At 60.1% G+C, this 26,370-nt stretch overlaps 2 protein-coding genes across 5 annotated transcripts; one reads left to right on the top strand and one right to left on the bottom strand.

Moving 5' to 3' along the window:
• The first annotated feature begins 55 nt into the window (after positions 1 to 55).
• On the top strand, positions 56 to 19,493 carry DDX54 (DEAD-box helicase 54). Its single transcript, XM_011287868.4, has 20 exons — positions 56 to 269; positions 3,084 to 3,213; positions 4,617 to 4,687; positions 5,259 to 5,447; positions 5,548 to 5,597; positions 6,393 to 6,434; positions 6,559 to 6,654; positions 7,317 to 7,438; positions 7,562 to 7,623; positions 7,704 to 7,835; positions 9,164 to 9,374; positions 11,511 to 11,645; positions 13,073 to 13,303; positions 13,395 to 13,468; positions 14,190 to 14,396; positions 15,483 to 15,625; positions 15,715 to 15,828; positions 16,505 to 16,609; positions 16,835 to 16,947; positions 18,881 to 19,493. Exons 1-20 carry the CDS (start codon positions 96 to 98, stop codon positions 19,111 to 19,113), a joined length of 2,634 nt encoding a protein of 877 aa, XP_011286170.4. The 5' UTR covers positions 56 to 95; the 3' UTR covers positions 19,114 to 19,493.
• Positions 18,714 to 26,370, bottom strand: CFAP73 (cilia and flagella associated protein 73). Of its 4 annotated transcripts, XM_045041366.1 has the most exons (7): positions 26,169 to 26,370; positions 24,183 to 24,288; positions 23,561 to 23,665; positions 23,029 to 23,229; positions 22,246 to 22,467; positions 21,778 to 21,936; positions 18,714 to 20,233 (listed from the first exon to the last, which is right to left on the bottom strand). In XM_045041366.1, exons 1-7 carry the CDS (start codon positions 26,222 to 26,224, stop codon positions 20,159 to 20,161), a joined length of 924 nt encoding a protein of 307 aa, XP_044897301.1. In that variant the 5' UTR covers positions 26,225 to 26,370; the 3' UTR covers positions 18,714 to 20,158. The 4 variants fall into 4 exon arrangements, with proteins under 4 accessions (XP_044897301.1, XP_023097212.1, XP_023097213.1 ...); XM_023241444.2 differs by having other exon boundaries at positions 18,714 to 21,936; positions 24,183 to 24,297; XM_023241445.2 differs by having other exon boundaries at positions 18,714 to 21,846; positions 24,183 to 24,297.

Below are 26,370 nucleotides of genomic sequence, written 5' to 3'. Positions count from 1 at the left end.
GGGCCACGTTGACGCGGCGCCCCCTCCTCGGCCGCGCCGTTGGTACGTCCCCGCGGGCCCCGCCCCCTTCCCCGGTTCCCTGCGCCGGGGCCCGCATGGCGGCCGGCACGCGCCCGGCGGCCGGACCTCGGTCCCGTGCTGCCATGGCCCAGTGGAGGAAAAAGAAGGGGCTGCGGAAGCGCCGAGGCGCGGCCTCCCAGGCTCGCAGCAGCGACTCAGAGGACGGCGAGTTTGAGATTCAGGCGGAAGATGACGCCCGGGCCCAGAAGGTAGGAGCGCGGGGCCGGGACACACTTTGGAGCCCGAGCCCCAGCCCCCCGCATCGCCCCGCGCTTGGGTTTCCCCAGCTGGGGAAGTGGTCACAGCTGAGGGTGGGGAGAGGTCGGCTGGCCGGGGGTCGGGGGCAGGGCCGCCGGCGTGAGCACGTGCGTCGGTGCCCGTCACGCCGCGGCTCCCGATGGCCCAGAGTCTCTGCGTTCCGGGGTCCGGGGCCTGCGGGCCTTCCTGGCCGGCTTTTGGTCGCGCGCGCCTCATTGGCTACTTCTCGCCCAGGGGGCGGGTCCTCGCTCCTTTTGGTCCAATGAAAAGTGCGGGTGCCGAAACTCCGACTTGGAGAGTTTGCGGGATTCTTGTGAGGTTAAATTAAGGGGAGGCTGGGCCGCGTGGTTTGAGGCATTGACGCCGCCCTGGGTAACCAATAGTAAATTAAACATGCGTTTGCTGGCCAGGCTCCATGTGCCGGGCTCCTTGCTGAGAACTTTACATGCCTTATTTATTTAATCCGCACCCCAGCCCCTTGGGCCAAGTGCGGCCTTGCCCATTTTCCAGAGGCGGACCCTGAGGCCTAGAGGGGTTCAGGAGCTTGACCAAGACTTCACAGCTTGTGAGCAGGAGAGTCAGGATTCAGACCTCCGGTTCCAGGGCTCGTACTGTTTCCGCTACTGAGTGCCAACTGTATGCAAATGGAGGGGGTGTGAGCACCACTAATGGGAAAGAGCTAAAGCCCATTATTTCCCACAGCCGTGTGACCAGACGGTGTCTGACACAGAGCAGGGTCTGGATAAGTAGATGAAAGAGTGCATGTTTATATGAAGAGAGGGATCTATGCTCCTCCAGGTCAGGGACCAGACAAGATCTTACTGTGTTGCCTCACCCCAGTGAACCCAGTGCTTGGCATACAGTAGGTGCTCTATAAATGTGGAGAAATTACTAAAGCACAGGAGGGCACAGAGCGCAGGTGCCAAAGAAGAGCCCATGGATCTGGTTCAGACAAAGAGCTTCGCCCTGTGTTCAAATGTGGCCCAACCCTGTACTGGCTGTGGAACTTCAGAGACATTGCTTAACCACTCTGTGCCACATCTGTAGAGGGCAGAAGTTTCCACATGCATAGGAAGCAGATGATTATATGCTGCCCAAAGACTGTTGCAAGGGTGAAATTACAGTGTTCGTGCATTCTGCTCATTCGGTAAACATTTCGGGGGCCCCAGTGTGTTCCAAGCACTTTGTTTTCACAGGGCGACAAACTTTTCCTATTCAGGACCAGATGGTAAATATTTTAGGCTTCATGGGGCCACGTAAGGGCACTGTCTGCTTTGTTTGATTTTTTTTTTTTTAACCTTTTAAATGTGTAAAATCCATTCTTAGCTCACAGCTCTGGCCCAGACAGTTGTAGGGATGATAGAGGGTCACAGAGGAAAGAACATAGACTCTGAAGCCAGGGTTCAAATCCCTGCTGACCGTGTGAGCCTGGGCAGGTCACTTCATGGCTCCGTGCCTCAGTTTCCTTCTCTCTAAAATGGACAAATAGTACCTACTTCCCAGAGTCGCTGTGAGAATTAAGTGAGCTAATTTATATGAAAGCTCAGAGCAGCACCTGGCTTAGAGGGAGCACCATGGAAATTTTAACCATTATCATGAATTAGTGCTCCAGAAATGTTGTTTTTTTAATTTCTTTTAAAATTTTTTAATGCTTTTTATTTATTTTTGAAGGAGAGAGAGATAGAGCATGAGCAGGGGAGGAGCAGAGAGAGAGGGAGACACAGAATCCGAAGCAGGCTCCAGGCTCCAGGCTCTGAGCTGTCAGCACAGAGCCCGATGTGGGGCTCGAACTCATGAACCGTGAGATCGTGTGACCTGAGCTGAAGACGCCTAACCAACTGAGCCGCCCAGGCGCCCCCAGAAATGTTATTTCTGAGAGCCAGGGGGACAGTCCTGTGGTCTGAGAAGGCTCCCCAGAGGAGGTGTCTGGGTTGGGTATAGCTGTGCCAGCACAAGTGAGAAGGTTCTGGATAAGCGGGAAGGAGGCCAACAGGAGAGAGAGAGCAGAGTGGGGACAAGTGATGGACCAGAACAGGGCAGCTTGGAAAGTCTAGTACCACACACACACTGCATGCTTTGATTGACCCTCTAGAGTTTTTGATTTTTTTTTTTTTATGTTTTATTTATTTTTGAGACAGAGAAACAGAGCATGAGCAGGGGAGGGGCAGAGAGAGGGAGACACAGAATCTGAAGCGGGCTCCAGGCTCTGAGCCATTAGCCCAGAGCCCGACGCGGGGCCCGAACTCACAGACCGCGAGATCGTGACCTGAGCTGAAGTCGGACGCTTAACCGACGGAGCCACCCAGGCGCCCCTAGAGTTTTTCATTCGGGCTTTGAATGACAGGCCAGAATGACAATGATGGTGACACCCCAGGCATGTGTTGGGTGCTGTTCTAGGCTTTCTACTTAACCCATTTAGTCTTTACAACACTGAGGGAGGCGTGTGCCATGGTCCGTCTTCCACGTTTCCCAGTTGGGGAAACACAGACTCAGGGAGATAAAGTCTCTGGTCTGAGGTCTCACAACTGGTAAGTGACAGTTGGGATTGAAAGCTAGGCAGTCCGTCTACACAGCCCACTCTCTGACCCCCTGCCCTGCCCTGCCCTGGCCCAGTTGTAGGAGAGCCCTTTCGCAGAGAAGTCACGTGATCTGGCAGGGGCGACATCGGCCTGAATGTGGGGGGGACGTCCGCAGCAAGACATTCCCTGTCCCCCGTGGTCTGTTTGTGCCTGGAGTGACACCGCCTCTCCGTTCCTCCCTCCCAGCTGGGACCTGGCAGACCCCTGCCCACCTTCCCCACCTCGGAATGCACCTCAGATGTGGAGCCTGACACCCGGGACATGGTACGAGCCCAGAACAAGAAGAAGAAGAAATCCGGAGGCTTCCAGTCCATGGGTGGGTGATCACGCCAGGCATCCGGGGACAGTGGGGCCGTAGGAGCAGGGGCTCGTCATGCCCTCTGCGGTCCGCGACTGATGTCTGCTCTGGGCCCAGCACTGTGGCAACTGTTTGGTGCACTGAGGCCTGGCCCAGCGAGAGAGCTGTTAAAGCAGTGCTGGCGACAGAACGGGCCAGGACATTCGGGGATTTCCTTCATGACAGAATGCGTTTCAGAGCAGAGGGAGGGAAGGTGGAATAGCTGGGTGGGACTGGGACACCTGGCTCACTGGAAATAACGCTAAACCCTCTTTCTTGCTCTTTACAAATCAGTAGCACCCGGCACAAAGATTTAAATGTCAAGGTGAATATTTTTGTAATTCTAAAAAAAAGAAGCCCTTTGTGACTATGATCTGAACATCGTCCAATTTGACTTGTTTTCAATCAGACATATGTATGGCAAAAAACGCTGTAAACTGAGTTAAAGTAAATGCTGTCTCAGGGATATACTTGCAGCCTTTCGGACAGATACAAGGTTGATATCCTTGATATACAAAGAGCTTTTACGAATCAATAAGAAAAAGATACCCTGGTAGAAAATTGGGTGAAGGAAATGAATAGTCAGCTCGCAAAAGGAATTTAGACAGCAGGTTCATGTACTAAAACTGTGCTAAATTTCATCAATAATTAGAGAAAAAGCAAATAAAAACATTTACACGTGGCTACTTTCTGCCTTCCTGAATTGTAAAAATGAAGGATTGACCAAAAACCAGCTACAACCACGGTACTTCCCTGTCCCCAGGCCTCCTTTTGCCGTCCCATTGCCGCAAGGCCCGTCCCATTCAGTCTCTAAAGGCCACCTCCCCCACGCAGGACCACGTGCTTCATTTGTCAGCACCCACGCCCGTGCCCATCACGGGCCCTGGCAACTTACCACCCTTTCTTTTATCTATAGAAAATTTGAAACATATCAAAAACTAGAAAACAGTGAGCTCCCAGTACCCATTGCCAGTTTCAACAGTTAGTCCTGTGTCCTCTGTCCTCGTCTTCCCGGAGGATTCTGAAGCGAATCGCAGACATCCGCTCTGGTATCCCTGAATAATTCCCACATGCCTCCAGGAGACGCAGGAGCTTACCACGCCTGAACAGGCACAGCTCCCCAGCACCCTGTGAGCCCCCGCCACTCTCAGACCCCAGTTGTGTGGTGGCACTAAGTGTGTTCAAAGCAATCCCCAGGAGGTTCATGTCCGTCCCCCCCCAGTCAGCAGGTGCATCTCCCGAGTCTCTCTCAGTTTTATTCTGTCGCTTTTCTTTTCTTCTGGCTGTTAATTTGTTGATGACACAGTCATTTGTCCTGTGTAGTTTTCTGTAACGGGCCCTAGGGTCTCCCCTCCCCCTGACCATCCCTGTGTCTTTCCCAGGCTTGAGCTACCCAGTGTTCAAGGGCATCATGAAGAAGGGCTACAAGGTGCCGACACCCATCCAGAGGAAGGTACGAGATGGGCAAGTTAATGGAGTTGGGGAGGAGGGGATGACCGACTTGGTCCTCCTGTCCAGCCTCTTAACACCCACCCCTTGTCCCGGCTGTCACATTGATCCCTTCTTAGTCTGGCTGAAGCCCCACACAGCTGGTCCGTTTCACAGGTAGAGAAAGTCGGGCCTCTTTGCCATTCGAGCCTCCCCCTGGCTGCCTACCGCTGGGCCCCCTCCCGGGCAGCTCACAGGCACCCCATTGTCACCCCCTGCTTGTGGGTGTTGTCCTCAGACATTTAGCCAAGATGTAGACAACGATTCTCTGAGTTCCCAAGGAGGAGGAGGATGAGACAGGGAGGTAGAGTCTGGCTTGACCTAAAGAACGGTGTTTCACCCACGGAAAGAGGTGGAGGTAGTGAGCTGCCTGTCCCTGCAAGTGTACAAATAAGCCTTGGCAGGAATGGGCTCAGGACTGGGCAACAAGCCCCTTCCCACTTAACAAGAACCCCAGTTCGCCCACACCCCGGGGGACTCGACACTTTGGATCGTGTGGAGCTGACCCTACCCTTCCCCTGCTCATGCCTCTCCAGACCATCCCGATGATCCTGGATGGCAAGGACGTGGTGGCCATGGCCCGGACGGGGAGCGGCAAGACGGCCTGCTTCCTCATCCCCATGTTTGAGCGGCTCAAGACCCGCAGCGCCCAGACTGGGGCCCGTGCCCTCATCCTCTCACCCACCCGTGAGCTGGCCCTGCAGACCATGAAGTTCACCAAGGAGGTGTGTTGGGGCCGGGGCCGCTGGGCTGAGCTGGGGCCGGTCAGGGAGGCCTGCGCGGGCTGAGTCATCTCTCTCTCTCTCTTTCTCTGTCTCTCTCCAGTTGGGCAAGTTCACAGGCCTCAGGACCGCCCTGATCCTGGGCGGGGACAAGTAAGTGTGCCCTTGCCCCGTGCCACAGTCACCACCATGAAAGCATACCCCGTGTCTCCAGGGTATCAGACTGAGCCTGGGTTGCTCACGAACATTGTCCCTGCACACCCCTCAAAGGAGGGAAACGTGCAGTAAAACACCAGGAATTTCCCACACAACTCTGACCGAGGTTCCGGAACTCGGACCGAGGATCTGGGGCTCCCAAAGGAGCCACCAGTGTGCAGGGTCAACTAAATGGGTAGCTCGGTTGTATGTGTTTTAATACGTGCACGTACTTGTGAGCTGTTGCCCAGACATCAGGGAGGTCTGTAATCGCCCCAGTTGGGAAAATGTGCTGGTACCATCTTCTGGCGGGTGTGTGTGTGTGTGTGTGTGTGTGTGTGTGTGTGTGTGTGTGTGCAGTCAGCACACTTGTCCCACAGATGAGCACCCTGGGGAAGTGGGGGCTTGTGATCGCCAGAAACGCCTCCCTGGGCTGTGCTAGGCCACACTCAAAATTCTGGCTCCCCCAGGGGTCCCGAGGATGTTTCAGAGGAGGACTCAAGTTAGGGCCGTGTGCCCAGGGGTCTGAGGGCAAGGACGGGAACCCGGTGGGAGTTCTTTGTGGTATCAGTCCTTCTGTATGTTTGAACTTGTAAGTCTTGTCAGGGCAGTGCCTCTGCCTAGTACGACAGCAATGGCCTTTCCCCGCGTCTGAGCCTCGGGTTGGGGTGTGGGCCTCGCCTGGGTGTCTGGTTATGGAGAGGGACTAAAGTGACCCGTTCCGTCTCGCTCTCACCTCCTCTCCCCCCCTAGGATAGAAGACCAGTTTGCAGCCCTGCACGAAAATCCCGACATGTGAGTTTGGGTTGGGGATGGCGGTCTGGGGCCCCTTCCCCGATGGCCGACTGCTGGGGAGTGCGGGGAGGGCTCTGCCGGCGGCCCTGGCCCCGGGTGACCCAGCCCGCACCCCCCCTTCCAGAATCATTGCCACCCCCGGGCGCTTGGTGCATGTGGCCGTGGAGATGAACCTGAAGCTGCAGAGCGTGGAGTACGTGGTGTTCGATGAGGCAGACAGGTGAGGCCGCGGGTGCCCCGCCGTACACCCGCGTCAAGGCTGGCTCCAGGGCCGGGAGGAAGGACTTTGCCGGGAGAGACCTGCGTGGCCTGCCCAGAGCAGTGCTTTCCCAAACGTGGGCCACAGACCCGAGGCGGCACCGGAGCTGACACGGCCTTCTGGTTTTTATTTTGCGTTTGCCTCCGGTATTCCCTTTTAGGGGCACCAAAGACAACAGCAAAACAACCAACAGGCCGTGTCAGAGAACTAGAAAGGAGCACACGGCTGGGAGCGCAGATAGGGGTGGGATCACATAGCGGCCCCGTGAATTCGGGTGAATCTGAGGGTCCGTGGGCCTTGGCGGGCTCATCCACGGGCTGGGGACCCAGCAGCCTGTGCGGGCAGGTGCTGGGAGAGTCGGTACCTGAGGACACGAGACGGGGGCGGGGGCTGCCCACACTGGCTTCAGCGTGACCCTGCGCATTCCTGAGAACAGACACAGTTTTTAGGTCGGTGCTGCTGGGGCTGAGGAGGTCACGTGGAGAAAAGGGGAGCCGGAGAGTGAGTCGAGCACGTGGGCCGCACGCCAGTCCGCGTGGCAGAGTGCGGTGGGGGCCGGGGCGCGGGTTGGGGGCTCGCGGGAACGGAAGCGCCTCTCCTGACCCCCACCCTCTGTCCCCCAGGCTCTTCGAGATGGGGTTTGCCGAGCAGCTGCAGGAAATCCTCTGCCGCCTCCCCGGGGGCCACCAGACGGTCCTGTTCTCTGCCACGCTGCCCAGGCTGCTGGTGGAGTTCGCCCGGGCCGGTGAGTGAGCCGGGCCGCCGCTGGGGGTGGGGGCCGGGCGGGGGGGGGGGGGGCAGGGGGGGCGGGGCTTGGTTTTGTGACTCCCTCCCCCCACCCCCCCTTCCCTGTGCTGACCGACCGCAGGCCTCACGGAGCCCGTGCTCATCCGGCTCGACGTGGATGCCAAACTCAACGAGCAGCTCAAGGTGAGGCTCCGCCCGTGCCCCTTCCTGGGCCCGCGGCCAAGGCCCCGGGAGCCCACCCTCCGCCGCCCCTCTCCCCGCAGACCTCCTTCTTCCTTGTGCGCGAGGACACCAAGGCCGCCGTGCTGCTCCACCTGCTGCGTACCGTCATGCGGCCCCAGGACCAGACGGTGGTGTTTGTGGCCACCAAGCACCACGCGGAGTACCTCAGCGAGGTGAGAGGGGCCCTGAGGGAGCCGGGACGGGGTTGCCCAGGGCCCCCTCCCCCGGGGCCAGCGCCTCCTCCGAGGCCCCCCCCCCCCCCGGACCTGCAGCTCCGTGTGCGGCCACCAGAGGGCAGCACCAGAGCTGGACGCAGGCCAGGGCCGGAGCCCTTTTGTTCTTTAACTTTTTATCGTGAAGAATTCTGAACGCACACTAACATCGGCAGATGGCGTGACTGACTCCCAAGTACTCGGGTATCAGCTCGCAGCCGGTCTTGAGTTCTCTGATCCTCCCCCGCATCCAGGTTATTTGGAAGTACATCCCCCACAATCCTACCGTTTCTTGTAGGTTTTCAGTGTCCCCCAAATCTCACATTTTAAAGTGGAAGACGTACCCTGTGTAAGGAAGACGTCCTAAGCTCACGAGAGCAGCTTTTTTTTTTTTTTAGTGTTTATTTTTGAGAGAGAGAGAAACAAGAGACAGAGAGCAAGCAGGGGAGGGACAAAGACAGAGGGAGACACAGGATCCGAAGCAGGCTCCAGGCTCCGAGCCGTCAGCACAGGGCCCGACGCGGGGCTCGAACCCACGGAGCATGAGATCATGACCTGAGCCGAAGTCGGATGTTTAACCATCTGAGCCACCCGGGCACCCATTACGGGAGCAGCCTAATGAGTTTTTCCATACATATATACCTGTGACCCTTGGCGTGGGGCAGTCCGCGTGCCCCGGAGGCTGCTGGGGCCCCTTGCCAGTCGTCACCACCTACCCCGGGTTGGCCCCACCTGGGGTCTGTGTTCTGAGGACGCAGCTCACTGGGTTTCACTTGGCTGATGCACTTTTAACGGTGGTTCCTCCGTGCAGCTGCTGGAATCACTGATGAGTAAAACCAAAGTGGTAGTTTTTGAAGAGCAGTTCACACCGTCACGGCCCTTCTTGCGTTCCAGGCCCTGCGCTCAGGCCCTGCACTACAGCCCTTATCTGTAGGATAAGGAGAGTGAAATCACAGAGAGGTTAGGTAACTTGCCCAAGGTCACACAGCTTCTTAGCGGCAGAGTTTGTATCCTGGGCCGGTACTTCTCTAGGGGAGACCTCAGCACCTGTCCTCTGCTTCGGTACTCAAAACAGCCCTGCAGAGACGTGGGGTGATGTCCCCTTTGTGCTGATAAAGACACCGGGCTGGACCTACCCCCAGAGCTGGGACTCAGACCACAGGGACCCGACCCCAGAACACTTGGTCCTACCACCACACCGTGGCACCCCCGCCATGGCCTGGCCTCCTCTCCCGCCTCCCGCCAGCCTCCTTACCCCTCTCCCTCCCTCTCGTCTTCACTCCGCGCAGCTGCTGACGACCCAGGGGGTGAGTTGCGCGCACATCTACAGCGCCCTGGACCAGACGGCCCGCAAGATCAACCTCGCCAAGTTCACCCACGGCAAGTGCTCCACCCTCATCGTGACGGACCTGGCGGCCCGCGGCCTGGACATCCCGCTGCTGGACAACGTCATCAACTACAGCTTTCCTGCCAAGGGCAAGCTTTTCCTGCACCGCGTGGGTGAGGAGTCGGGAGCTGGATCTGGGCCCCGGGTGGGGGCCGCGACCGCGGGGCTTGGAGCCACAACTGGAGAACTCGAGGCCTGGGGAAGGGCCCATGCGTTCGCATCTCCGGGGCATGGCGCGGGCACGATTCCCACGGCTCTGAGCGCCGATCCTCCCACTTTGACTCCCCGTCCTGGGCTCGCTGCCTCCCTTTGCTGTCATGGTCCCCAATGACACGTCCCCTGAGCCCCTCCTCCTCACAGCCCCCTCCCTGCAACTCTGTCACTTTGTCTGGTCAGCTCCTCTCCTTTAAACCTTCACACAGTTTAAACACCCACAGACCCCTCTGCCTCCTGTTCACCCACGGTGGACAGGAGCTCCTGACTGTCGAGTCCGCGCGTGGGGCCCCCCTTCCTCTCAGCCCTCCCGGGCCAAGTACTCTTTAATCTCCAGTGATAAAAGTAAGGCACGCGCATAGCAGGAAAACTACAAAATGAAACAGCAATGGAAGGCAGTGAGTCGCGTGCCTCTCGTTAGTGATGTGACGGCCACTCGATGGTCCCCCAGCGCTCCTGCGGGGCCAGGTGCCAATGTTTTACTCGCTCTTTTTGTCTTTGTGACAGCCCTATGTAGCGGGTGTCAGCGGCATCGGCTCCGTGTCACAGATGAGGAAGCTGAGGCCAGGGAGGTTAATAACTGGCCGGGGGTCATACAGGTAGCAAAGTGGGGCAGCTGGGGCTGGAACCCCTTCTTCACCGCCATCCCTTCTTGCCTCCCTGGTGACATGGCTGTCACTTTGCTGTGTCCCTCGTCACTGCTGTCTTTTTAAAAACAGCGGTAAAGCGTACATAACACACAGTTAGCGTTTTTAGGGGTGAGTTCAGGGGCAGTGAGTACGTTCGTATGGCTGTGCACCCATCACCACCAGCCACGTCCAGAACCTTTCCTTCTTTCCAAACTGAAGTTCTGTTCCCATGAAACACGAGCTCCCCACCCTCCCTCCCCCAGCCCTGGCCACCACCATTCTGCTTTCTTTGTCTCCTTTTCACTCTCGAAGGTGCGTGTTGCATTTGTAAATGCCGGTAAGGTAACCACGCGTCCGTGAGAGAAGAATCTGGCCGGCAGGTTCCGTGTATTCAACGTCGTTGAATGAGTAAACGGTGGCCACCCGTGGTGGGCCCCGGGAGAACCGCCTCCACCTCCAGTCGGGGTGTGTGGGAGGCGCCATCTGGGTCCCCTGCTGCGGGACAGGGGGCCTGGTCTCCCTTTGGTTGCTGCTGGTGGTGCCCTGGTTCCCATGGCTCTGGGGAGGGGTGGCTTGCAGGTTCCTTGTGGGGTCCACAGAACCCCCCAGGGGACTTTCTCCTGTGCTCTGTGACCAAGTGAGTCAGACCACCCCAAATGAACCTCCTGAATATGGAGACACTTTGTTTTTACGAGAGGCAGAAACAAGCCCAAAGTAGGGTCACCCTGGGGTTCGCTTAACACAGAGCGAGAGTCGCCGGATATTCCTTCCTGTAACCTGTTTCTTCCATCAGTGTACGTCGTGCGTGTTTTTCGCTCACCATTAAGCATCATTCTACGACGGGTGGGCAAGTTGTGTTTGTAAAGGACCGGAAAGTAAAGATTTGAGGCTCTGGGGGCTTATAGTGTCAGTGATCTCTGCCGTTGTAGTGTGAAAGCAGCCCTTGAAATACGTAAATGAAGGAGCGTGGCTGTGTGCCTGTGAAACTTTATTTATATGAATAGGCAGGGGTCCGGCTTTGGTCACCGGCCACAGTGTGCTGGCCCCTTTCCTCGCCTGTATAAGTCCCCCCCCTGGGGTTTCCAGCTCGTTCATTTAGCCAGTTCTCTGTCAGGTCTTTGGGGGAAGATCTCCCAAAGTGGGGACACTGCACACTTCTGATACTGACGACGAGCGAGGTGCCTTATCTTTGTTTCTGCCGACTTCCCAGAGCGCGGCGTTGACTCGTGCGCTCGTGCAGGGAACCCCGGTGATCGTTGGTGCCCCTTCTCCTTTTGTAGTTGGGGACAGCGGCTCGGTGAGGTGCAGCCTTGGCCTGGCTTGCTGCTTTAGAGTGGGGCCAGTGGGACTCATGCTGGGCCGTGGAGTCCCTTGTCTTTGCTTCAACTTGACCTTTTCTTCCCACAGGCCGCGTGGCCCGGGCGGGCCGAAGTGGCACAGCCTACTCTTTGGTGGCTCCAGACGAGGTCCCCTATCTGCTGGACCTGCACCTGTTCCTCGGCCGTGCCCTCACCCTTGCCCGCCCCCATGAAGGGCCCTCAGGTGAGCAGAGGCCGGGGCACCGGGACAGGAGTTCCTGTGGGTCCCCTGTGGGTTGCTGGTGCAGTCCGGGGTGACGCTGTCCTGGCTTGGGGAGGAGGTAGGGCTCGATTTGGCCCCGGGGTGAGATCCCCGTATTTTAAATTCAGGATTTCACATAAAAGTCCAGGTTTCTGATGTCTTTTGGAAAACAGTCAGGTCTGGCTGTGCTGAGTCTGCCTTTTCCTGGGGTTGCTGTACAGGCAGTGCTAGGCCACATTCCTGGATAGATGCCCCCCTCCTCCCCCCCACCCCTGCCCCCGGTTCACTGCAGCCTTCACCCCCCACTTCTCTTGTGTGCCCAGCTGCTGGAGGTATATGTTTGAGACCCTGCACTTAACTGAGTTTCTGGGGCAGTCTCAGGCAGGTAGAGGGAGACTCGGGTTTAGGCCGAGCTCACAGAACTTTCCTTCGCTCTCTGTGGGGTGGGATCACGTAGGGCAGGAAACGGCGGTCATGGCAGCCTCCACCTATGGGCCTGCCACCCGTTGAGCCCTCAACGCACACGTTCTCGTGCGTTCGTCGGAGAATTTGTGAGGCCAAGCCACGCATCCCGCGTTCCTTGTTACCGAGCAGGGAGGCGGGAGGCCCGGTGTAAACGGGCCCTGTGCTCGGGGCCTGGACACGGCATACGGCCCTGCACGTGCTCGCCGGGCACCCACCGTGCACCGCCTCTGTGCCTCGGAGCGTCAGGAGCCCCTGCGGCCGAGCCCCTGGGCCCGGCACCCAAATGCCATTCTGGAGCCTGTGGCAGACCCGGATCGACACTGGGCGGCGGGGGTGGGAGGGGCAGGGAGAGGGAAGGAGCCCCCACAGCAGCGTCCCAGCATGACGCCACCCACAGAGTAGTTGGCTTTCAGTGGAGACCATCCTGCGTCTGCCTGAGCGCCAGCCAGGGTGGGTGGCCTGGCCCGGGGCCGACTTCGTGCAGAGGAAGGCCGGCCGGCAGGCTCCTGACTCAGCGTGGGGGCTGAAGAGCTGCTGGGCAAGACTCCCAACCCCTGCTGAGCCTCAGTTTCCTCCTCTGTAAGGGAGTGTCTTGGCGATTCGGTGGTCTTGTGGGCGAGTCGGCAGAAGGCCAGTAGCCAACAGCTTGGGCTTTGCAGGTCATACGGTCCGTGGCACCTGCTCAACCCTGCCCTTGGAGCACAAGTTAGCCAGGGGCAGTGAGAAAACGGATCGATGGGGCCGAGTTCCAGTACAACTATATTCGTAAACACAGGCGGCGGCCCCGGGGCCGTAACCGTGGGCGCCCGGTTGAGCACATCCGCGCGGCTGGCGGTGGGAGCTGCTCCGTACCTGCGGCTTATCTCTTGACTCTGGGGCCGGTGAGGGGAGGGCCGGCCGCAGGCCGGGGCCGGGCCGGACGGGCTCTGCATGTGTGCTGGCAGGTGCGGTCGGTGGGGACGGGGTGCTGGGCCGGGTGCCGCAGAGCGTGGTGGACGACGAGGAGGGCGGCCTCCGGAGCGCCCTGTCAGCGTCGCTGGAGCTGCGGGGCCTGGGCCGGGTGGCCGACAACGCCCAGCAGCAGTACGTGCGCTCCCGGCCCGCACCCTCGCCTGAGTCCATCAAGAGGGCCAAGGAGCTGGACGTCGCGGGGCTGGGCCTCCACCCCCTCTTCAGTGAGTCCCTCCTTGGGGCATGGGACGGGGGCAGTGGGTGGGCCCCGCTGAGCCTGCCCCTGGCCTCACACCTCCTCCCCACGCCCACCAGGCTCGCGCTTCGAGGAGGAGGAGCTGCAGCGGCTGAGGATGGTGGACACCATCAAGCACTACCGCTCGCGGGCGGTGAGTAAGGGGGTGAGAGCACACGGGGGGCGGGGTGAGGCCCTCTGCGGCCTGGGGTCACGCGGTGGCCGCCGTGGAGCCGGGACTCGGGCCGAGCCCCCCGCCCCCAGTGGGACCCCGGCGGGGCTTTCCTTCGGAGTTTGCAGGTTCTTTGTTCTCAGCTCTGGTTCATCGGTATCTCTAGAGATGCCTCCCGTTCTAGAACCATCCCGGCTGGTCTGCAGTAGGTTCACCATGTGGTAGCCATCTCCTGCCACTTCCAGAGGGGTAGACTGAGGCTCACAGAGGGGAGTGACGTGTCAGAGGCCCGGAGCTGGCTTTCAGTAGCCTCTCATCCCCTCTTGACGCCCCCTGAGCACCCCACCTGGTGCCTGTGCGGGGCACGCGGGAAACGCAGAGAGACCTTCCCGGGAGTGGGCAAGCCAGGCAGCCAGTATCAGGGAAGGAGAGCTGGAGAGTGTCATGGTTACGAGCACTGGTTTCAGAACCACGTGAACTGGGCTTGAAATCCCACCCTGGCTTGTCTCAGCTGTGTGACCTTAGGTTGGTTACTTGCCCTCTCTGGGCCTCCCGTTTCTAATGGTGAAACGCATATAACGAGAATAACCACCTCGTTGAAAGGACTTGGAGAGAAATGCCATAGGGAGCCCCCCAGACTGGTGAGGGCAGGGCCGGGGAGGAGGCGGCCCGTGGGTGAAGGACTCCTGTGTCCCCTCCGCAGACCATCTTTGAGATCAACGCCTCCAGCCGGGACCTCAGCAGCCAGGTGATGCGCGCCAAGCGGCAGAAGGACCGCAAGGCCATCGCCACCTTCCGGCAGGGGCGGCAGGGGCAGCAGGAGGGCCCAGCTGGCCCAGGCCCAGGCTGCCCGGCGCCCCGGGAAGAGAGACCTGAGGAGGAGGAAGAGGCAGCGGGAGAGAGTTTGGAGGTATGGGCCCCACCCTGGGGACCCTAGATTCTGGGCCTGGGGGGTAGGGGCAGAGGTGGGGCTGTTCTCAGGGCTCTGAGCAGTCGCTGCGGGTGGATGCCGGGTCCCACCCCTGACACGTGCAAATCGGTAACTCGGAGCCTCAGCCTCCCCGTCGCCGAGTGGTCCCTGTGCCTTGCCCAAAAGCCCGGTGCCGGGGGTGTCTCAGGATCCAGGATCTTCAGGGTGGGTGCCCTGTGTAGACCTAACACCCCACGGAGGTCTGGGGGGTCACTGCTGTCAGAGGCATCGGAGGTCCTGCAACAGGACGTGACGTGCGGCCCCCATGCTGAGGTGACAGGCAGCCTCTTGGTGGCTCAGCTCGGCCTTTGCCACCAAGTGCATTTCAGGGAAGCTCATTTTCAGAACCTTGTGGACCAGGGCACAGCAGCCAGTTGACAACGGTCCCTGGTCTCGGGCCCGCAGGGCAGATTCACGGCGGCACCCAAGGGTCCCTAGTGCCGGCCGTATCATTGTCATCGTCACTGTGACCGTCTCGCCTGAGGCCCGGGGCAGGAGGAAAGGGGCAGAGGGGACTCTTGGGAGCAGTGGGGCATGACGCAGGCAGCTTCAGACGTGGGACCTTCGTGCCGGAAGGCAGGCCGGGGGGACACGGACAGCCTGTCCACCTGGTGGGCGAGGTCCTGGATCTGCTCGTCCACCAGGATGTCCCTCTTCTATTTGATTTGGACAGAGGGCTCAGCAGCCAGAAACTACGGGTGAAAACCCTGGGACTAGTCCATACTGTGTAGAGCCAGGCCAGGCCCAGAGAGGGGCAGGGCCTTGCCTTGGTCACGCAGTCTGAGGGACCAGCCTGGGGCTGGAAGGTGGGTCTTGCCCCGCTTGGCACCACAGCCCCCCTCTCCCCCACCCGGTCTGCTCTGGCGGTGCTGAGGCGGTGCCGGAACGCGGACGAGGAAACTGAGGGCGGAACTGGCAATACCAAACTTTTAGCCCCTGGCTCTCGACTCTGGCTGGACTGGAGGGTGGAGAGGCCAGCTGGGCTCCCCGGGGGCTGCCGGTGTGACCGGGGCCTCTGTCCGCCAGGATGTCTTCACAGAGGTCATAGGCCGGAAGCGGCAGCAGCCGGGACCTGAGCGGGGAGCCAAGAGGCGGAGGGAGGAGGCCCGGCACCGGGACCGGGAGTTCTATATCCACTACCGGCCCAAGGATTTTGACAGCGAGCGGGGGTCAGTGGCTGGCTGGTCCTGGGGTGCGGCAGGTCGGGCCTGATGGGCTCGCCGTTGACCCTGTGACCTGTTCCCCCCGCCCCCTGCAGCCTGAGCATCAGTGGGGCTGCGGGGGCATTCGAGCAGCAGGTGGCTGGTGCTGTCCTGGACCTGATGGGGGATGAAGCCCAGAACCTGACCAGGGGCCGGCAGCAGCTCAAGTGGTAAGCGAGCGAGCGAGCGAGCGAGCGCGTGTCCTCCGTGCCCCCCTGTCTGCCACGTAGTCCCACGCAACAGGCACGTGGCCCCCTGCCCTTCTGACTCCTGTTTGATCCTCTAGAGCGGGAAATCCCCCCCCCTGCGTTTGATTGTGCACAGCCTAGATGGTGACACCCCCCCCCCCGTGTTGTCCCACGTGATCACACACAGTGAGGACAGTGACCCCACCCCCACCTCCCGCCCCCTGAATTTCATCATACACAACAGGGTATGACCCATCTTGACCCATGTGTCCTTTTTGCCAGCTCATCTTTCTAGACAGAGCTCGTGACCCATTTCTCCCATTTGGACTCTGGTTCCAGAGGATAGGACCCCACCCAGGGTCGCAGAGCCAGGAGGTGGCAGAGTAGGATTGGGAACCCTCCCAGAGGGGCCCCTAACACTGTTACAGGCCCCCCAGTTCCCGGTGACCCCACACCTGGGCTGCCAGGAAGAGACGAGGAGGGGCAGGGAACAGGCCTTTACTGAGCACTTGCTGCGTGCTAGGCACAGGCACGCTGCCTCCCTTGAGTCCTCTCAGCCACGCAGCGAGAGGGCTGGGGTGGAAACAGGCGCCGAGGGCAAGCGGGCCGCCCCGGCCCCCTCCCTCCGTGGCAGCCCTCCCAAGTCCCTCTCCCGCAGGGACCGTAAGAAGAAGCGCTTTGTGGGGCAGTCAGGCCAGGAAGACAAGAAGAAGATCAAGACGGAGAGTGGCCACTACATCAGCAGCTCCTACAAACGGGACCTGTATCCGGGGGGTGGGGTCGGGGGGTGGGGACAAACGGCTTCTATCCAGCATCCCCTGGAGGTGGGAGCTGGGGCGGGGGTGGGGCCCAGGGGGTGGGGCCAAGCAGCTCCTGCTGCCCCCGCCCCCCAGAGGGGGGACCTGTGTCTGCCAGCGGGCAGGACCTGCTACGTAGGTGTCTAGGGCACCAGGGTCCAGCACGCAGCCTCCTTAACACCGTTTCCCAGCTACCGGAAGTGGAAACAGAAGCAGAAAGTCGATGATCGTGACTCAGAGGACGAAGGGGCATCCCAGCAGCGAGGCCCAGAGCGAAGAGGGGGGAGACGGGGCAGAGGCCAAGGTAGGACGGTCCTCAGAACAGAGTGGCAAGTGGCCCATTGGATCATCTGGGCTTTTGGTTCTCTTTGATCGGGGCCTGAGCCCTGGGGCCAGCGCCAGGCTGCGGTGGGATTTGAACGGGCTGTGTCGGCAGGGCCTGCGCTCCCCAGGCACAGCGTGGTCAGCTGCCCTGCACGCCAGGGCCGGGTCGGCCCCGTGGGGCAGAAAGGCCACCTGGTGGCCGCACTCAGGACCCCTGCCACGGCCTGAGGGGCGATGGCCCCCATGCTACCCCCAGCTCTGGGAGTGAGCTTGCTGTCAGAGGGCTCCCCCTTGCTCTGGGGGAACGGCCTCTATGCTGGGCACACCACACGTGACCTGGGGGCGAGAAGATGCAACGTCTTCTAGGCGAGGGCAGCGACCCAGCCTGGGTGCTCCCATCCAAGGCCTCCCCGCAACCCCGCAGGGCTGGTCACTGCCTCTTGGGTGCCTCTGCATCCGGGCCCTGTTCCATGTCCCAGCTGCTAGACTCGTCCCCATCCTCACTCCGGGCCTCCTGGAGGCTGTGCTCCCTCTCTGTTGGCACGGCACTCCTCCTCCTGGGCTGGGCCTCCCCTGTCCATCCCTCTCCGTCTGTCTTTGGTTTTCTCAGAAGCGTCCTCTCTCTGGGTCTCAGTTTCTGTCTTTCCGTCTGTGACTCTAGATCCCTGTCCCTGCTCCTGTCTCTCTTCATTCTTTCTCTGTCTTCTTTCTTCGCATCTCTCGGTTGTTCTCTGTCCTCTCTGTCTCGTGCTATCTCCCTCATTGTTCCTGTTCCTCTCTCTACACACACATCTCCCAGTGTTGGTCTCTCCCCCTCCCTGTGTCTCTATGTCTCTTCCCTCTCTGTGCCTCTGTCTGTGTCTCCATCGCCCTGCGCCTCTGTGATGTGGCCCTGCCTCCGCCGGGCTCTCTCAACCCTCGCTGCCCAGCCCCTGCCCACCTGGGATGGAGCAGACCGCTGTTCTGGGCTTGCGGGTGGGCAGCTTGTGGGGAAGGGAGGATGGCCTGGGGGCCTTGGGAAGGAGCAGCTGTTCTCCCTCCAAGCTTTATCCCCATAGGAGGTGACAGGCCCCTGTCAGGCACCCTGGCCCCAGTGGAGACATCTGGGGCCGCCTTAATGATCATCTGTGTGGGAGCCCTGAAAAGGTCACTCTCGTGGGAAGGAAGGAGCCAGGCAGGGAGAGGGAACATGGTAGAGGAGGGGGACCCAGAGCTTCGTGGGGAGCCAGGAGGCAGGGGCTAAGTGCCCTTCTGGAGACCTGGGAAAGCAGCCCGGGTGAGGCCATTGACCTGGGCTGCTGCCACTTTGCTGTGTGACCTTGGGCAAGTCCCTTCCCCTCTCTAGCCTTCTGTGACTGCTCTGCTACCAAAGGAAGGTTAAGCTAACAAGCCTAAGGCATGCAATCCAGGGAGACAAGGATTCGAGTCTTTGTCCACCAGTGCTGGGTCCCCAGTGCCCGCCATAGAGCACATGCTCAAGAAATCTTTGTTCGATGATCTGTAATCGTGATAATTAACCTCAGGAGGCTTTTCCTCTGGGCTAGGCCTTGTTCTGAGCACTGTCCACATAGTGACTCGTCTGCTCCTCGTTGGGACCCAGTAGGCAGGTGCTATTATCTGTCATTCAGAGTGGGGAACTGAGGCTCAGAGGAGTTAAGTGACTTGCCCGAGGTCCAAGAGGTCCCAGCTGGGATTTGAACCCTGGCAGGGTTGGCTTGCGGTTCTGTGCCATTGACCACAGCAGCAGACTGTGTAAGCTTTATTGAGCACCTAAGACGTGCCAGACCCTGGGGCCACAGCAGTGAGCACAGCACGGGAGTGGGGTCCCCCGAGGGGCGGTCTGGAGGCCCCCGGAAGGGGAGGAGCCGGGAGCCATCCCGGAGGCTGAGCTCCTTGGATCCCTGTCCCGGCAGGCGCGTCCCAGCCCCGCACCCCAGCTGGCCCTGCAGGCCGCGTGCGCTCAGAGCTCAAGACCAAGCAGCAGATTCTGAAGCAGCGGCGCCGAGCCCAGAAGTTGCGCTTCCTGCAGCGTGGGGGCCTCAAGCAGCTCTCAGCCCGCAACCGGCGCCGCGCCCAGGAGCTGCAGCAGGGCGCCTTCGGCCGGGGCGCGCGCTCCAAGAAGGGCAAGGTGAGGAAGAGCATGTAAGGAAGGTGGCCCGGCCCCCTGGCCCCTCGCCGGGCCCAAGCGCGGACATCGGCAGACGTCCCCTGTCTACACCGCGCTCCTGGCCCGTGCCGGGCGCTGGCGGAGCTCCCCGCGGGCACCGTCATCCGTGAGGAGTGTCGTGCGGCCATGGAGCGCCAGCAGCCTCTGCCCAAGACGAGACATTTAAATGGTCTTTGAGGGCGCACGGGAGTTTGCCAGCGAGGTCGGGACGGCCAAAGCCCGAGTTGGCGACCCCGCCGCTGCCGCTTCCCCGCGTTCTGGGTGGTTCCTGAGCCCGGAGGTGGCGGCCACACGGGTCCGAGCCCTGAGTGCCTAAGGCCCGGTGATGTATTTTTAATGTAATAAACCTTTATCAAGCACCCCCCGTGGAGCAGGAGCACAGTCGGCCCAAGGAGCTGGAAGGGACAGGGCCCTGATGAGCTGCGAGGGCATGGGCTGGGGGAGGGGGGGGAAATGGGGTGGGGAGCAGAGGGCTCAGCTGTTCCCCTCCAGCTGTGAAGGAGTTAACACGTCCCCACCGCACCACAGAGGTCAGAAGCTGTCCTGGCCTCTGCCCTCCAAGCCTTGGGGTCCTGGGACGGTCAAGGCAGCCTCCGGCAGCTGGGTTCTCAACTGTGCCCGTCCACAAGAGAGCCTTCGTGAGCAGGCGCCCCGCGAACGGGTGTTTGCTGTGTGGCTCTCTCGCCGACGCTGTTTTACTCACCAAACACCCGCCTAGAATTTGCCAGAATTTGCCCCAGGCTTCGTTCCAAACACCTGACAGACATCAGCTTGTTTAATGCCGTGACTGTCCTGGGAGGCAGGACCCGGTGCCAGGCCATGTGGTGGATGAGGGACTGGTGCCCCCCAGCTAGCCCACATTTATTTAGTTCTTGCTGTATACCTCTCATGCACTTCCCACGGCAGCCCCAGGGGGCACGGCCGTCCCATCTTTCCGGTGAGAGCCACTCAGCACATACCCCGCAGGAAGTGTGCACTTCCTTTCCAGGGGGCCCCCCTGTCCCCCTGCTTACCTGGGTCAGGACTAGCAGGCAGGTGTGGGCTTGGCCTGCCCAAGACTGGCCAGCATGGCAGAGAGGTCCAGAATGAACAGCTTCACCTGGGGGTCCCCAGCACAGCCAGAGTCCCATCCCAGCCCCCGAGGGTCCCGTCCCCACCCTCCACCCCAGGATGCTGCAACGCAGGGTTTGGGGGTGGAGACCCCTATTAAAAGCCAGCAACGTGCTGGTTACCAGCAGCCGGCGAACCTGCCGTAAGCTGTTCTCGGTTCTTTGGGTCTCCGTCCCAACCCCCCAAATGGTTTGTGGTTGTCGGCAGGTACCCTCATAGTTTCCCAGCTGGCTATCACTTGCGTTACAATTAAAAGTATTTTTATTTGCAACGATTCGTTTCCCCCTTTTTAAACAGATCGGGCATATTCACCTGTGTCTGGTCTGCTCTCCTCTCCGAACACTCCCAGGTTTTGTCCTAATTAAACTTATTTGATACGAACTTCATGAACGCCCATGGGTCCACTGCCAAGAGCTAGAGCTTGAACGAACTTATCTTTGGGTTCTCCCTTAGCGTTTGTCACAGAGAGGGAAACTATATTTCTAACAAAAACTGGAGAGAGTTAGGTTACCCCTTGTCGTAAGTGGAGGACAACTGGAAAAATGCTACAATGAATGCAAAACCCAGTCTCTGCATTCTGGTCGGCTGCTGTCGCCTCCACTGGGTGTGAGGCCCAGGCCCAGAGACCAGAGAGCACTACAGGGGTTAAAGGTAGAGTTGCCCCACAACGAGCCTTTCTCTTTGGTAGAATCGGGGTTGGTTGAAAAGGGACGGGCCTTTGCCTGCTACGTCCTAACTGAGCCTCTGTCCCTCCTGGAGTTGTGCACCGCAGGGTGCTGGGCCACACTTGGGAGAACTGGAGACATCCATCCCTCTCCGTGTGTGGAACAAAGGTAGGCTCCCGGGGCCCCAGTTCCTGGCGTTTGGTTGGGGTCGAGGGTGCTGGGCACAGGACAGGAGTGGCAGGGGCTGGGGTGCCTCCTTTTGTGTTTCTTCCGCTTAAAGGAACCATGCTCTGGGTCCCCATTAGGAACAACAGAGGGGTCCGAAACCCCCTCCCTCTGTAAACCATGTCATGTATTCTGCAACCTTGCAAACCTGAACGACTTGGGCCACAGTGCCATTGGTGGTGCCCTTGTGCAGAAAGACGAGGGCACGGCCCCGCCCTCCCTCTCCCTGGGGAAGCAGAGGCCTGTCCCTGCCAGGAGCAAGGGTGAGTCTCAACCTGGTTTCTTATTGATGTCACACTTGTTAATGCTGTCTGAGCCTGGGACGAAAGACAGACTCTTGGCCTAAAGTACAATATCGTCACACACCTCGGCCCTTGGGCGCAAGTGAGAAGCCTGGGACCCAGAGAGGGGCCTGGCGGCTTGCTTCTGGCCACAGAGCAGATGCCCCGCAGAGCCAAGACCAACCCAGCCTCCTAGGCAGGGTTCCCAGGTGGCCACAGAGCCCACGTCCCCCCTACCCCGGGGGGGGGGGGGGGCTGGAAGTGTATGCCCTGATCACAGAGGGTCATACTGAACCCGGAGACTTCAGGCACTGTGAAGCTCTGAATCTGGGGGTTGGAGGGCACGTAAGGAGGGAGCTCACCTGCTCCAGCTGCCCCTCAGTGTCGTCGATGTCCAGGGCAGGCGGGTGCGTCTTGTGCCGGCACACTAGCTGGAACAGGTTGAGCGCTGCTATCCTAGTGCGTCCCAGGAGAAGGGTCTTCTCCGCCCCCGTGTTCTGGATCTGAATCCACTTGGATTCCTGCAGAACACCCCGCCCCCTTCCCCGATCAAGGTTTGGGCCTGCTGAGGAGGGTGGGGGGAGCCCCCTCCCTTCCCTCCAGTCTGGTGCGCCGGGGCGCCTCTGGGAGAGGAGTGCAGGAATTGGGCGACAGGTTGGGCTAGGACTGGCCTCCTGTGTCCGGAAGCGCGTTCAGATGCTGGAATCCGCCCGTTAGCGCAGCTCCCCTCTGGGGTAACCACTGCCTTCTGCTCTCAGCACTCGTGGCACTCCTCTCCGGAGGTGGGAGGCTGGGGTCCCGGGCGCCCACCTCCTCCCTCCCGGCCGTACCCAGCGCAGCGTGCGCTCCCTCGCGGCCTCCAGGCGCTCCAGCAGCTGCACTCGCCGCTGGCCCTGCCCGAGCAGCTCGCTCTGCCCCGCGTCCCGCAGCCGCTGCAGCCGAGCGCGCGCCTCCTCCAGCTCGGCCAGCCGCTGGCGCTCCGTGAGCCTCAGCGCCGCCTGCATATCGACCAGGCCGTCGAAGCGCGCCACCAGCTCGGGGACCTCTTGGAACTAGGGTGCGGTCAAGATGGGGACTCAGCCGGCCCGCAGCCCCCTCCCCTCCCCCAGCCATCCGGCCCCCCGGCGCCTCCTCGGTTAGCCCACGTGCAAAATGAGGGTATCGCACGGCCCCTACCCCAGAAACGAGGACTGCTCTCGCCCCTCCCCACTCCAGCATAAAACCTAGCCAACTTCACTGCCTGTGATTAGTATTCATGTAGTGTTCATGTATTGTTCAACCGGTATCATCGAGTGCCTGGGCACACCCCCTCCTTCTCCTGTGTGTCCCTGAGTGAGAGTTACCATTCTCAGTTTCCCCGTTTGTAAAAATGGGGGGGGGGACCCGGGTTTCCCCCATGCGGTTGACAGGAACAGGACTTACATCATCGGGCGTTGGGGAGAATTCAGAGCAAACCTTGTCCCTGGCATACAGTCAGTGCTCAATAAGTGGTGATTCCTGACATACAGTCAGCGCTCCAGTAGTGCACACCCAAAGGCTTTCCAGAGGCCACCCGACCTGGTAGCCAGGCTGCATGGGGGCGCCGAGCCCCAAAGCCTCCGCAGGGTACTCACCTCAGGCAGCTGCTCCAGCACTCGCCCCAGCAGGCGCGCGCAGGGCTCCAGGCGCTCCAGCCGGCACCGCAGCCGCGCGCGCTCCCGCTGCAGCTCCTCGAACTGGGCCCGAAGCCGTAGGGCCTCCGCCTCCCGGCGGTCCGCCTGGAGCCGCTCCTGGGCCGCCCTCCGCAGGGCGCGGCTGCGCCGGGCCTCCGTGTCCTGGGGAGGCGGACAGAGCGGAGGCGACCGCCCTCGGGACCCGGGAGCCCGCGGGGCTCGCTGCTTCCACCACCCCAACTCTTGGCGCGCCCAGCCGTGGTAGCAGACAGGTGGCCCGTGGGCAGAGTGAGCAGTAGCTCTGATTTTGGTCCCTCTCCTCTCCCCCACGCTTTTTGAAAACTCGAATACGACAGGCGGTGCGTGTGTATTTCCTACTCTACAACCTCTTGTATTAGTCAGCACACTTTTAAAATTCCTGAGCGAGGCTGCCCCTGCAGGATAGAGACTCCGTGACCCGCTGACCTGCCTCCCCCCAGCAGTCTCCACCTACCTGCAGGAACTTGTCAAAGCGGACAAAGGACCCCTTTAGCTCCTGCTCCTTCTGTTCCAACTGTTCCCAGCGCTCTTTCAGCGCTGCTCTCGTGGTCTGGAACACCTGGGGGAGGTGAGGAGTGGGTGTCTGTGTGTTTGGGGGTCCAAGTTATCCAGTACTTTCAGGATCCTACTTATCTGTTGTTCCTGAGCTTGTCTGCACGCCCCTGCTCAAACCCGCCCATGGCTCCCACCACCCCCGATGAAGCCCAAATGCCCTCCCGCAGCCAGCTTCCCTGTGCGTCCTTCTGGCCTCATCTCACCCGCTTCCTCTGACACTCTGCCTTCCAGACGTTCATCCACCTGTGTTTTGTCCTTGCCTTCCAGTTTTGTATGTGCTGTTCCCTCTGCCCGCTTCTTCTTCACCCCACCCTCCTTTACTGGCTAAGCTGACTCGCTTGCCCTTTCCCAATCCCCAAGACATTACTTCCTCCAGGAAGCCCTCCTTGACCACCCCTCCGTGGAGATAGAGGCTTCCTCTGGGCTCCCGCAGCGTCTTCTCAGTGCTTCCCCACCTGGACACTTGTGGTTTTTTTGGTCTGGGGTCCCAAAACGTCTCAGGGACTGCAGTGGAGGCTCACCTCTTTCTGGGCCTGCAGGCCTCGGTCCGCGTCTATCAGCTCCTGCCTCTTCTCCAGGAGACGCAGCACTGGCGGGAAGTGGTCCACACTTTGCTCCGGGATCTTCCTGGAGGAGCTCCAGGAGGAGGCAGGGATGAAGGAGGCAGAAGGTGGGGCCCCCAACCCCCCCCCCCACTAGTGCCTGAAATACCCCCATTAGCCCCACGCTAGCTGCTGAATTTATTGAATTCATTCAATAAATTGTACCGAGCACCTACTCTGTGCCAGGCATCTTTCCAGGCACTGAGGGGTGCAGGTGTGCACAAGGCAGACAAAATCCCCACCTTCCAGAAGCCACCAGGCTGCTGGGGGGGGGGGGGGGGGAGGCGGCGGAGCACACAGAAAACAAACCTAACAATAAATAAGGCTGGGCCGTGGTAGGTGCTCAGAGGAAAAATTAAGCAGACAAAAGGAAATCTTTTCCTTTTTTAAAATTTATTATTTACTTATCTTTATTTTATTTTTATTATGTGTTAATTTTTGAGATAGAGAGACAGGGAGAGAAAATGAGCAGGGGAGGGGCAGAGAGAGAGAGGGAGACAGAGGATCGGAAGCGGGCTCCGAGCTGACGGCAGAGAGCCTGACGCGGGGCCCGAACCCACAAACCGTGAGATCGTGACCTGAGCCGAAGGCAGTCGCTTAAGCACCTGAGCCACCCAGGTGCCCCCCCCTTTTTTTTTTTTGAAAGAGAGAAAGTGTGCACACAAGCGGAGGGGCAGCGGGAGGGAGGAAGAATTTTTTTTTTTTTTAAGTTTATTTACTTATTTTGAGAGAGAGAGAGCGTGCATACGAATTGGGGATGGGTAGAGAGAGGGGGAGAATCCGAAGTAGGCTCCAAGCTATCAGCGCAGAGCCTGACACGGGGCTCAATATCACGAACCTGAGCGAAAACCAAGAGTAGGAGGCTTAACCGACTGAGCCATCTAAGCGCCCCAAAAGGAAATCTTTCAATAGGAAGATGAAAAAGTCTCTCAGAGGAGACTCTGAGGTCGTCTGGGCAGAGACGCGAAGGGCAAGGGGGAGTGAGCATGTGGACACCTGCAGGGAACAGCCAGGGCGAAGGCCCTGAGAGAAGGATCTTGGTTTGTGGAAGAGCTGGAGGCTGCTGTTGGGGGGCAAGGGCCGTAAGAGAGGCAGGGCAGCCGCCGGGAGACCGGTGACGGGGGTCCGGGAGACAGTGTGGTGATGGTCAGATGGTTGTAGGGGAGAGGTGAGGAGGGTAGGTTCCGGCTACAGCGTGACAGCAGAGCTGCTGCTGCGATTGGGGGTGGGGGGAAAGGAGAGAAGGATGAACTCAGAGCCGGAAGGCGGGGGCTGGTGGAAGTCTGGGTGGGGCGCAGGGGAGACCAGCTCCTGGCTGTGGCCAAGCTGTGTTGGGAAGGCTGTCCGGCCTCCCTCAGACGTCCCTGGGAGGGCTCCAGAAGGAGGCTGGGATCTGGAGGCATGCTCGTGGGGGGGGGGGGGGGGCGGGGGCGCAGTGCTGCACACAGCCCTCCACGGTGCTGTGTAGAGAGCAGAAGGGAGGCTCCAACAGAATGTGCCGGGGGGCCTTCCCGGCACCGGTCCGGTCCAGACCGACACTGAGCTTGGGCCCCTCGGTCACTGCTGAGCACAAAGCAGGCACCCAACAAGCTTCCTCTACTCCTCCTTGAAAGCGCAGAGCTTTGCAGGGATTCCCATCTCAGTGCAAAGGATCTAATCGCAGCCGGATGGCAGCCAGGGGTGGGGGATCCGGAGCAGAGGCTGTTAACCCAGCTCTGCCCTAACTAGCCCAGAGACCGGTTTCCTCTGAGCCTCAGTTTCTTCCTCCGTGAAGTGGGGACAGTGATACCCCAGCAGGAGTTGCCCAAGGAAGCCAGATGCCACGGGTGGGCGAGAGGAAGGCACGGGTCATCCCGCCCGCTTCTGCCCTCCTTCCAGCCCTCCCTGCCATTCCAAGACACTCACGCAGGCAGTTTCTCTTGCAAGGCCAGTTGGAAATATTCCTCCCAGGGCACTGCCATTGTGCCGGTATTCACCCCGGGCTTTCTTTCCAGGGATGGAGTTTTGCACCAGCCCAGGGGGCCCTGGGGTCTTCTGATGTTCTGCTGGAGGGCAGTGTGGCAGCAGCTCTGTGCTCCGCGAAGGCGGCCACCTAGCAGGCCTTGGT

The sequence above is a fragment of the Felis catus genome, chromosome D3, assembly GCF_018350175.1.
Source record: "Felis catus isolate Fca126 chromosome D3, F.catus_Fca126_mat1.0, whole genome shotgun sequence".
Classification (NCBI taxonomy): Eukaryota; Metazoa; Chordata; class Mammalia; order Carnivora; family Felidae; genus Felis; species Felis catus.
Note: the sequence above shows the minus strand (reverse complement) of the source record. Positions and strands in the feature narration are given on the sequence as shown.